This window comes from Corvus moneduloides, chromosome 10, assembly GCF_009650955.1.
Source record: "Corvus moneduloides isolate bCorMon1 chromosome 10, bCorMon1.pri, whole genome shotgun sequence".
In the NCBI taxonomy this organism is placed as follows: domain Eukaryota; kingdom Metazoa; phylum Chordata; class Aves; order Passeriformes; family Corvidae; genus Corvus; species Corvus moneduloides.
The window spans coordinates 18,931,118-18,943,289 of NC_045485.1; the positions used below are offsets into that span (position 1 = coordinate 18,931,118).

The 12,172-nt window shown below is 41.1% G+C and overlaps 1 protein-coding gene across 2 annotated transcripts; it reads right to left on the bottom strand.

Moving 5' to 3' along the window:
- Positions 1 to 751: 751 nt before the first annotated feature.
- Positions 752 to 10,811, bottom strand: LOC116448793 (cytochrome P450 2J2-like). 2 transcript variants are annotated; one of them, XR_004242119.1, is made up of 9 exons: positions 9,830 to 10,811; positions 8,316 to 8,478; positions 6,689 to 6,838; positions 6,068 to 6,228; positions 5,239 to 5,415; positions 4,341 to 4,482; positions 2,900 to 3,087; positions 2,353 to 2,522; positions 752 to 1,162 (listed from the first exon to the last, which is right to left on the bottom strand). XR_004242119.1 is itself a non-coding variant. In XM_032119730.1 (9 exons), the coding sequence occupies exons 1-9, from the start codon at positions 10,019 to 10,021 to the stop codon at positions 984 to 986; spliced, it is 1,494 nt and encodes a 497-aa protein (XP_031975621.1). In that variant the 5' UTR covers positions 10,022 to 10,811; the 3' UTR covers positions 752 to 983. The 2 variants fall into 2 exon arrangements, 1 of the variants encoding a protein (XP_031975621.1); XM_032119730.1 differs by having other exon boundaries at positions 2,353 to 2,494.
- Between the last annotated feature and the right edge of the window lie 1,361 nt (positions 10,812 to 12,172).

Sequence of the window (12,172 nt, forward strand, 5' to 3'; positions counted from 1 at the left end):
CAGCTGCCCTTCTGCTCACAGAAAACTCTCAGCAGCTTTGATTCTCCCACAGCTTTTGGGGAACACTACATCAATGTCTTCTGCCCTGCCCCTCATTGCAGGCACCAGGCTTTGCTGCACAAGACTGCAAAGACTGCAAGCTGCCCCTGGAACTGTGCTTTTGGGCATCAATGAAGAGACATGGCCAACCTAATCTGCTATACATTACTGTCATTACGAACCCTGCTGTGTGAGAGGACCCCCTCTGTCACAGAAATGCCTCTCACATGCACCACAAGAGTGTACGTCCAAAAAAAAAAAAAAAAAAAAAAAAAAAAAATCAATTTCCTGGCCAGCCCACTGGTCCGTATCTGTTTCCACCCACTGTGTTTCACCAGTAGTGGGGCTCCCCTCTGCAATTCTCCAGCAGGCAATAGGAGGGGTTTGCCTTTGCTCTTGGCCTGAGTCATGAACCTCACACCCAAATGAAGAACCATCTGCCCATGGCTCTTGGCTAAAGAGACAAAGCTGCTCTTGGCTAAAGAGACAAAGCTGCTCCATGCAAGCTGAGATGCCCCTCCACAACTCTGTTCCCATGCAGCCATACCTGGGAGCTCCAGCAATCCCCAGAGCCACCACCTCTGGGAACAGCATTCCCATACACCACTCTGGATTTGAGAATGTGTGGGAAGACTCCTCAGAATCTGGCTTTGATGTTCCTGCTCCCTCCAGTAAGATTCTGCTGAGTTTCTAGTAAGACTAGACAGCACAATAATTGTCTATGTTTATTTCATTTGTAACACAGCAGAGAAAAAAAAAGTACAGACACTTTCCAGACATAAGAAAACCAGAGTATTTTTCAGGGCTGGCTTCTCAGACACGTAACACAACAAGGATAGGTTTGCACTGAATTTAAGCTAAAAATTAGAACTATAAAGCTTCACAAATACCAGCACACTACCACACCTGTGTCTGTGCCTCTTAAATATCGAACACAGAGCAACCTAGCGCAGAACTGCACAGAGCTTGTATGGATGGGGTTTCATGGTGCTCCCAAAGATAAAGTCTGTGTTGATTTCCTTAACTCCTTCTGGCACAGTAAACTTGAATTTCTGCAACAGGCTGCAGAAGATGATGAAAAACTCCATCTTAGCCATCACCTCTCCCAGACAAACACGGTGACCTGCAAAGGGTGAAGGGAAAGGGAAGTCAGTCCCCACCAAGGTCTGTAACCAGCACCTGTTTCCCAGCTTTTCACAGGAGCACTGCTCATCAAGGAACAAAGAGCTTTGCTGAATTTGACAGTTTTCTCTCAGATTGAACTGGACTCATAATTGAGATGTCTGCAATCCATCTTTGCAGGAACTGCCCAGATAATAGAAAAAGATACCAGGGATGCTTCTCAGAAGTTTCATTCTTGCTTCCAAATCTATAGGACTCCTCAGTTTTATGAAAGGGGTTTCAGTCTTTTGATTCTAAATAAAAACAACAAGAAAGCATCTTCAGGTTTCCTCACGGTTTCTACTTACTACAGGCTGACTTATCTTCCCTAATAACAGTGAAAAATCAGAAGACAGAGAAGATTCTACACCTGATGAAACATTTTCCTACATAATAGTTTTAGTGAAAACAACTTGTTAAAGAAAAATCTCTTCCCAGTTTATCAATTAACTCTGTCCAGGATATAATTCCCAGAGACAGTGAAAAACTCTGAAATACAGTGGTCAGATCAATTTGGATGTGAGAAACCAATTCCTCTTCTGCCCAGTTTAGACCAGAAACTTGAGCCTGACATTTTCACATCTCAGCTGATGGCTCTGACAGCCAGGCTATTCCCTTCTGGCATGATCCCCAAGACCTTTTGTTTGTTTAAGCTTCTACGAACTCACACACTGGTGAAACAGTGATTCCAGAAGCTCCATAGGAAAGACATACCCTTCTGGATGTATTTGATCCAGCTTCTGGATCTTCCATTCATCTCTCTGTGCTGATAAATACTGAATTTTTAATACAAAATAAATCAGCTCCAGCACAGCAGCCTGTCATAGAATATCCACTGTAATACACTAACCTGGCATATGCAGAGGAGGACCAAGGGCAACAGTACAAGGACTCGAGTCCCCAAGCGATTGGGAATTCTGGGACCTTACTCCTTTTATTTTCTCTGCATTTTCATAAAAATCTAAGATCAAGTGTTTATACAATTACCAAACAACTTATTTTTGCAGTCAAACGTTTTTCTGGGCTGGGCAAACCATGTGCTCCTGCAGTTTGGGGTTATTATTAGTTTGGGGTTACACTCCCCTTTGAGTTCTCCACAAAGAAATAACAGATCTTCATCTAACCAATACACCTGGTTCTCAGTACACTCACCTGCTGAGAAGGCTAAGAAGGCCTCTCGAGTCACAAAATTTCCATCCTTGTCCAAGAAATGGCCAGGGTTGAACTGGTGAGGGGTCTCCCAATAGGCAGGGTCAAAAAGAGTAGAGTCTATATTTGCCATAATTAGAGTGCCCTGAAAGGAAGATGCAGTTGGCACAGTTCTGTCCCTCACACATCAAGAAAAGGACACAAACAGATTCCAGTTATAATTGTGCACATGGAGAGGCAGCAGCAATGAAAGGTTACATAATTAGGGGAAAAAAAGAATCTCAAGGGTTCTGAGGGGTTTTTTTCTCAAAAAATAAATAAGCAAAGAAACTTCAGTATTTTGGGTTCAGGGATTTTCCTGCTGTATTCCTTCGTGTCTCTTTTTCCAGTCTGTTAGCAACTGCCACAGAATGTGTGGTCTGCAGTTCTTTAGCACCTTAGCCTAAATCTAGTGAAATGATCTTCCTGTCCTGAGCTGGAGGGGAATGGATTTATCGGTAAACCTTTACTCGTGGCCAAAGACCACATTAGAATAGAAGGATTTCTGTACCTTTGGAACATGATACCCCAAAACAGTGGTATCCTTCACAGCTTCTCTAGGAATTGTGATCAGAACAATACTGCTGAAGCGGAGGATCTCATGAATCACGGCGTTTGTGTAGGGCAGCTTCTTCCGATCCTCATAGCAGATGAGATGGGAGGGACTCAGAACAGCATCCAGCTCTTCCTGGACTTTCTCTAAAATTACAGATTTAAGAACACTGTTTTGCATGCAACAGAGCTTTCATTTCTTTTTTGGAGTATAGTAGTGATAGAGAAAAACTACAATATAAAAATAATTTATACTTACCATATCCTAAAGTGTAAGCACATTTATACAACCAGCTCGTTATGATTTTACTACACTCTGTTTCCTAGTTGATAGGTTCTATGTTCAGACCCTCTTTCCACAAGCCCAACAGATTTATGGAGCATTATATTTAAAGGAGGGAGAGAAAACTAAATATAAAAAGATCATCTTATTAAGAGATCAATTCAGTTAAGCTGTTGATTTTACTCCAGGTAAATACAGACTGACAGCACACTAATGAGGATGTTGCAAGCAAGCCATCACATCAAGCTGATATCTATGTAATGCTGAGAACTGAGACAGGATCATATTACTGAACCATCACCATGTGTGAACCAAGCTTCAGTAACTAACACACCTTATACAGTCTCAGATGGTTTGGGCTCAGATTTTATTCTTAAAATTCAGGCTAGAAAGATAAAAAGAGTTTTTTTCTTTAAAATTTGTCAGAGTTTGAAATGCATGTGTGTGCACAGGGCTCTGTTCTTCCAGGATTCTAGCACCTTAAGCATAAGAAGAATTTCTAGCCCTCAGCCTGAGAGTCAAGAACATGTACTTGGCTAAGTAATTCATCACCTCTGAAAACCCTCTACCAAATCATCCAAAAACTTTAAACTAGTGCACAACTATGCTCTTGTCCAGAATTTCTGAGTCATCTTTTTGTCTTCCCATTATTGTCTTCCTTTTCTGTTTAACACTCCCATATATTAGAATAAATATATCTATTTTACAGAAATACAACTGATGTCTCAGTTAATGAATTCAAATAATATAACCTTATTACACATTCTGGATACCAGAAGAGCATCACTTTTTCCCTAACCCAAACTCTTATTTCACCTCATGTGTTTTCAGCCTGACTGTATCCTCCATTATATGCTTAAAATACTGAAACAATCTGACAAAAATCAACAAGACCCAATACAGCACCAGAAGCTGAATATCCTGGAATTATTTTTAAATCTTTGTCTGAAATTTTTTTTACAGCACTGGCTTATTAAAAGCAAAGCTCAAAAATTATCTGAAAGAAAAACAAAGCTTAATCTTAAAAAAATGCTTGATCTTAGCCAAAAAAAGGGGAAAAAGTATAACAGAAAATTGTTCTACTTGAATCACACCTGTGTTTGTGTCTACAACTCACCTTGGATGTCAGGATAAATCAACATATAGAGCAGAGCCCAGCGCAGAGTGGTGGCTGTGGTCTCTGAGCCACCCAGGAAAAGGTCAAACACAGACTGCACCATGTTGTCTTCATCAAATGTAGAATTGGGGACATTTTTAGTCTACAAGCATCAATGAGAAAGGTAACATGGGGTATAGCTGCGTAACAGCACTGAGACAGACAGTGATCATTGCATCTAAAGGAACAATATTTCTAAAGGACAGAGAAAATACAGGTACTTGAGCAGAACACAGATATAGGCAAAGACACTACTCAAATGAATACTCTGATATTGTTGCATTACAGGTGCTGTTAAATGTGTCAGCTGTATAAGCCCTGTTATGCTGCCTTCTAAAGTGGCATGTTGACTTCTCAACTTCCACAGCAGAAAAACATATTTCAAGGTAGTTTTATCCCACCCTTGCCACTCTCAGCACATTTGCTGATTTCATCAATCTATCTGATATATAATGTTATCCTTTTAAAGATCTATGCTTTTTACAGAGCAGAGACTGCCAACATTTTAAGATTGTCATGATACTCATACAGCACTACAAAGCCAAAAATAATACAATAAGGCAAAAAGAATCAGAATTAGACAGCCATCAAAATACCTGCACCTTTTCAAGGTCCTCCCTACTACCCAGCCCTCACTAAGGGTCCACAGTATGATAACAAACCAATGTAAATAATGTGTACTTCTGGAACAAGTTATTGAACTAACTGTTCAAAGTTCATATTTTGAGTTTGACAGCAGAGTTTTTAAGCTGCACTTGCAGAGCTCTGCAGTAATGTTATTGTGGACAGACAACTGCAGGGAAGGGGCAGGAAACCCGTTAAGTTTGGATCTGTGTCATGTACAGCATTAATTACTCACTTTCTCTAGCTGCTTCAAGTAAAAGTCAATGAAATCTTCTGGTTCATCTATTCTGCCTTTTTCTCTGTGGCTTTTGATTTCCTGCCTTACAAAGGAACGCACAAAATCCCAGGAAAGTTTTGTTTTATGTAGAGGTCCTGGGAGGCACATCGCAGCCCACGGGAACGTTTCACATATCTGGGGAGCAAGAATTCAGCACAGAGGCAGTAAGTTACACTGTAGAGAAGCCTTGTGATAGAGATAAAGCACGGACATTTTTAGTGCTGAATTGCTGAATTAATTTCTGTAGGAAATATCCTGTGGCATCAAAAAAGAAGTGTTGAGTACATGTTGAGCGCATAAACACACATTAAAACCACAAATTAAAGACAGCACACTTTCCACCCTGGATTTTTTGCCATCCTTACTGCAAAACTCCATTTATACTTGCCCTGTTAATTCACCAACAAAATAATCTGCTTTTAAAATATAAATCTAATGTTAATGAACATTTATACCTACTACATTGGCACACAGAAAAAAAAAAAAAAATCATTCTCTTTCATTCTCACCCTGGGTATCATCTTTTCATCTTAACAATACTGGTGCTTCCATTACAGAAAAGGTCAGTAATCCAAGTATTCTAATAAAGATTATTAATACCATATTCATAACTGAATTACGTCAAACCCAAAGCACTGCAGGTCCACTTCATATTCACAGTCAGAATATTTATCACTATTCAATAATGCAATAACTGTAATAATACACATACTGATATAATTATATTACAATAAATAATGTGCTCAATAATCAAGTACGTTGCATATTAAGTAAGTAATATTCTCACATAATAAAAGTGGCTGTTCCCAAAAGCCACTATACAATTGAAGGCTTCAATCAGCTGGCGGAAGGTTTTATCCTCTAGGGAGAAACGATGTCCAAAAACCACAGCACAAATCACATTAGAGGCAGCGTGGACAATGGGGAAGGAAGGGTCAATAGCTTCTCCTGCAGACAGAGAGAAACATTCATCTCCAAAGCACTTCCTTCACACCTCCTTTGCTATTTGGGAAAACAAGATTACAATGACATTTTATAATAGGTGCCCTCTATGATATTTATACTGTTACACAGAAACACCCAAAATGCACTAGGAAATGTAACAAAAGAGAAACCTCGCTCAAAAATGAGGACAGGAAGACCTCAAATCTTTAACTACTGGCCCTGGTTTTTTGTTTTCTTTCCTTTTTGCTTTTTCTCTTTTTTTTTTTTTTTTTAAATTAATCTCAGTCTTGGTGTTGATCCTAAAATACAAATTGCTGAGGTCCAACTGCACAGTTTTGCTTGCACTGCAAATCCAAGGAGTGCTCCAAATCCATTCTACTCTGTAACAAAAGTAGTCTTTACCCTTAGAGTCGAGCAGACTCTGTATTGTGTCAGCCCACCGAGCACTGTGGCCATGCCATACCTGCTTTATCTCTGAAGAACTCGACCAGGTAACGGGCCTCAGTTTGTATCCCACGCTCCATTCCTTTATTCCCCATTCCCAGTTTTCGGAGAGTTCCAATTCCAAAATGTCTCTGTTGTTTCCAGATGAGACCATTTGAGACCAAGATACCTTTAGCCATCAAGCATGAATTTTATGTCATATTAATGTTCATACAATTGTGAATGATAAACAGAGTAAGAGTCATTTTCTCATCCTGCTGTCACTCAAAGAGGAGAGACACATCATGGCAGTGTTCTTTGAATTGAATGTTGCTAGAGGCAGAGAAAACACCTTGGTTAAGATATTCCCACCCCTGCAAAAAACCCACTTGAATCTCTGAACTCACACACCTGCCTTCCAACCCTTCTTTCTGAAGCATCTGTCTCTAGCCTTTGGGGGATCCTGTTCTACCAGGCTCTTTACACCCAATATCGAGTTCTCATCCTGGAAAGGTCCCTCCTGGGGAGACAACAGAGCCAGGGCAAAAACCACCCAGCCAAAACAAGAGAAGGAAAAACAGGCTTTAGCCAATCTGCAAACAGCTTCTTAGGACTCGAGTTCCTGTGGGACAGAAAGAAACTCCAGGCTGCTCTGCTGTGAGTCTGTGTTCTAGCAGAAACCACCCAGCACGAATCATTTAATCTGCCTGGTGAGGAAGTTTCCTCCACCAGTCTAGCCCGCATGTCCCCTGGAAAAGCCAGCTTGCTCCCCAAAACAGCTGCTTCATTACAGACTGGGATAATTCTCCCCTATTCCTTCTGCTGTCCTGGGAACCAGGGACAGGCAGGTGGCATTCGTGTTGCAGAGTCACAAACTTGCAGCTGAGCTGCAGCTGTTTGTTAAAGCCATCTCTGCTACACATTGCGAGTTTTAGGGCACTTGTCACAACCCAGCTACTTTTCTCCACAGCACCCAGATAAAAAGTGGCAATACAGATCCTTCCAAATGGGCTGAAATGGCCCCAGACTTAATCATCTCTACACCTTAAAGTGGTTTTTCCCTACTTACATTAGCTAGTATCACAAATTAAAGCTTTCCAGACTGTAGTTCATGTGAAACAAATCCTGAGGATAGAGGCATCTACTGTATATTCTCTGGATTAGAGGCTGCTGGAAAAAAGTTATTTCTGTTTTAAACACAGCACTGTCTTTAGTCTCCACCCACTGTGATTCAGCAGTGTCTGTGATAGCACAATATGAAGCTCTGAACATGAATATGTTGCATCCACAATCTGGCTAATAAATTTAAAGCTCCAGTGTTTGTCCAAAGTTCTGTATATGCTTTCCTTACAGTAACCTTTGCTGTAAACAAGCAACTGGAGCATAAGGATTTACTTTAGTCTCAGCTTGCAGAGGAGGCTGCGAGCTCCAGATTATTTCAAATGAGGACATGCTGACAGCACTAAGAATGGACAAACAAGACCGTGCTGCTCTGATAAGATTCTGAAATACATATGTGACTTCACTTAGGGTGAAGCTACAGAATTATATGATTCACCTTGAACAGACAGAAAAAGTCAGTTGGCAACTAAGGGCTTTTCAGTAAGAAAAACATGAAAGGAAACAAAGTCAAGGATTAAGTCCTTCCACAGACATGAACATCTTACCCTTTCCACTTGCCATTTTATTGAAAACATAGGTCTGTAGTCGCCCCGAAACATCCTCTGAGTTAGTGGTGAGACCATTCTTCACAGCTTGGAACCCATAGAGCACCACCATAGGTCTGTGACCCAACCACAGGGTGCAGATGTTGCCATAGGTTTTTGCCAGCTGCAGGTAAGATCAATGCCAAAAAAATACCCATGGGAGAAACATCAACAAACACACGCACAATGGGCTGCTCTCTTCCAGCTCAGGGGTTCAGGAGGTGGAAAGGGACAGTGGCTGTGTTTTGTGGTGAGGGTGTTTTCCACAGGAAGGGTCTGGGCTCTCTCTGGGAACACACTACCCACAGAAATGTCAGCAATGAAAGAGCAAATGGTCCCTTCCTAACACTTGCCCTGGGTTACCTTTGAGATACCAACAGTAAGGTAAATGCCCTTGAGTGTTTATGGATCTGTACAAGGTTTCGTGGGAAATTTCACCTGCCCATTCTTGGTTACATTTTTCAACTCTGTATTTCATTCCCTCAGAAAAAAACCAGCATTTCTTGAAATTACAAATTCCAGGTGTAACTCTCCTTCTAGTACTGCACATTTCAATGGCAGGACCTCTTCCCATCTTATACTGAAGTACTGTCAACTGAGGCATCTTAAGCATAGATCCCATCTCTGGGTAGTGATGGGGACTGCTCTCAGGCAATGTTGTTGGTGTCCTGCAAGGACAAAGTCCCTGACTCTAGATGAAGAACCAGTACAGCTCTTTCCTCTCACAGTGATTAACATGTACCCATCAGAAAATTTTAGCATCATAGTCTTTTAAGTTCCCTTCAGCTGCAGCCAGGTACCCTCTGACCTGCAGGCTGTACTTAGCACAGAAGGAAAGGTAGCAATTTGAAAAATACTTTAACACATTGGGTTCTTTTGTGACATTTTGGCTCAGTGGAGGATGGTGAAAACTGCAAGACTCTGTATTAACAGACTTAGCATGGACCTAATTCTTCCCATCAAATCTTTCCTTTCCCCATCATTGCAGATAAACTAAGGATGTCAAAGAGCACATCCCAGACTGGACTTCAGAGAAACAACAGATCAAAGGATTTGGCTGCATATGGGATACAATATTGTTTCTGCCCCATGACAGAAGCAGAAGATATCCTGGTGTGCTTTTTGCATCTTCTGAATTCAAGACACCTTGTTTTAAAAGATTTTCAATATAAGCCTGTGATGGGAAATCTGAGAATCACTTTCTTCTTTCAAGGCCAAAGATTCCCTTAAAAATAGAAGTATTTTCTGAGGCAAAATTACTAACTTCAGGTCTGTTTAAGTTGCACACATATCAGCTATATGAATTAGACTGTCTGCAAGTTCTTACCTTAACTTGTTTAGGCACTTCACTTCCACAATTCAACTTCTCTCAGGTTTGAGTTCTCCCTGTTACCACATCAGCCTATCAACAACCATCACCATTTTTTCCAGGTTTTGCCTCAATAGCTCTTTAGTTCACATCTGCAAATACATACCTTTTCCAGGCTCCCATGATCAGCTCTAAAGTTTATCCACCAGAAGCTTCCAATGATGGGAAATGGGGTCGGTCCAGGAGGAAATCCACGACTCTTCCATTGCAGATTCAGGAACTGCGCACTCAGAAGAAACAAAACCAAGGATATGAGAATTACACTTATCATCGTTTCACACCTCCAAACTCGTATCATAAAACTGCTATGAATCTGTCTGTTGAAATGACTCTGTATTGTTCTTCTTAACTCTTCCCTGTCACGTTGAAGATTTCTGAATTTTCACCTCCCTCTTTCCTACCACTCTTCCCGATACAAGAAAATGAGGAGTATTTCCATTCTTAAGTGTTATTTAATACATCACTATGCTGCAATATGCTAATAGACACCATTATTTTAAGATCCAGCAGAGGCTGGATCAGAGAAGGTGGGAACCTCAGCCAGAAACATCCCTTTGAGCAATCAGTTTGATGGAAGGTGTCATTCAAAATACTGACTACATGCATGCCAAGAGCTCAGGTACAAAGCTGCAGCTGTCAGATGAGGGCAGAAACACTCATCAGGTAGCATTCTTAGGGCAGAGGTAAAAGGAAGTAGCCAGCAGCTTTGTACAACAGTGGGTGCAGATGCAGACTTGGGAACCAAGATCAATGAACAGTTGTAATTTGAGTTTTCACAGCAAACAATACAGATGAACTGCAAATAGCACAGTGAAGAATCAAACATAACTAGTGCCGTTGGCAAAAAGTGTAACAGACCTCACATCAAACTCCATTTTGGGGCTGAGTTCTTGTTCCCTATTAGGCTTCATAAATTAGTTCCTGCCTTACCTCAGTAGCAGGAGTCCTGCTCAGCAGAATTAATTCCAGAGCCTGTAATATTTCGCTTTATTTTTAATTCACAGCATCTGAAGCAGGACATGCAACGACCTCCTCAACACAAAACAAACAAACAAACAAACATCCCTACAAACAGGAGCAGTTCTTAGAAGATTTCTAGAGTGCAGCCAGCAGAAGAATAAGCTGTTCGGGATGTTGGTACCAAGCTGCCTTTAGAAGAACAGCAGACCTTATGGGGATGGAGCTGCACAGTGCCCCCCCCCAAAGGAGTGTCTTTAATTCCATCAGACAGGGTGAATCTAAACACTTGCAAAAGGCTGCAGAAGACAAAGAAGTCCCTGTGTGCTGACTGCTTGCCCAAAAATATACATAGCCCTGCAAAAGGAACACAAGAAGGCAATCACTGATCTTAATTGCTATTTTCACCACATCTCTCCTGTCTTGCCCTGTGCTTTCTCTGAGGCTGTTGCTCCTCTCACAGCAGAGATATCCCTGTGGGCTGTCATTCTGTCTCAATATTTGCAGTCTAAAATAACTCAACTCATCCTCGCAACTCCACTTGCATAATACATTGGTGTTACATATCAGCTGGCAGAAACGACATCAGGCACATTTTGAAAGCTCTTTTCACATTTTATTCATTCATCCAAGCTCTTCAGTAGCATTCAAGGCACCCATCTCAACCACTGTTGACAAGGGCAAGAACACATCCCTGGAGAAAGAAGGAAAAAAAAAAAAAAAAAAAAAAAAAAAAAAAATCCTTTATCAAACAGTCATTAATCTGAGCTGGATTCCAGAAATTTCTTCCAGTGTTCAGGAATCAGTCAGGACAGTAACCTGCATGAAAGGAAGAGTTGGTCCTAGGCTATCTCTAAACCTTTGTCCTGGCAAATTCATCCAAACAAGTCTTACCTCAAATTTTCTGTTCTGTCCACAACTTCTGACATTCCAAGTGCAGGATCTGGACTACCAGATACTGCTCTGGAAAATTGTCAAAAAGAATGCTGAGGCTGCAAATACTCAAACATTAGGAAATGCCAGAAGTAAAACTGTCTGTACAACATTAATTACTTCTTCCTGACACTTCAGTGAGAAATGGATATGTGCTGTGGTCAACTGATGAAATTCTGGCTTCTATTGAGCTCCTCTGCAGCTGAGTGCAGAGCACTGCCAAGATTACACAGCTCTCCACAAACCAGGGAGACTGAAAGGGCACCAGGCCTTGGTAGCACCCTCACCATCAGGGCATACAGCACCACAGCACCTGTGTAAGGTCTGCATTGCTTTCACCTAAATAGCACTGCATTACAACAAAACAGGCAAAACTAACCAACCAAAAAGCCCAAACGAAACAAACAACAACAAAAACCATGGGAAAACAAAAAGAGGAACATTTACAGCAGTCACTTTCCTTCCTTATAGCTAGAGCTCTTGCCTTTTTTAGTTCTGCTCTCACTGCATGTCAGTGATGCCAAAAACTTGGTAAATCTCTATAAGATTAGATATACCA

Coding starts and splice junctions, on each gene's coding strand:
- LOC116448793 (XM_032119730.1), bottom strand. CDS start 10,021: ATGATACGAGTTTGGAGGTGTGAAACGATGATAAGTGTAATTCTCATA. Junction 6,229..6,688: donor GTTCTTCAGAGATAAAGCAG/GTATGGCATGGC, acceptor CTCTGTCTGCAG/GAGAAGCTATTGACCCTTCC. Junction 1,163..2,352: donor CTTCTTAGCCTTCTCAGCAG/GTGAGTGTACTG, acceptor CACCCTTTGCAG/GTCACCGTGTTTGTCTGGGA.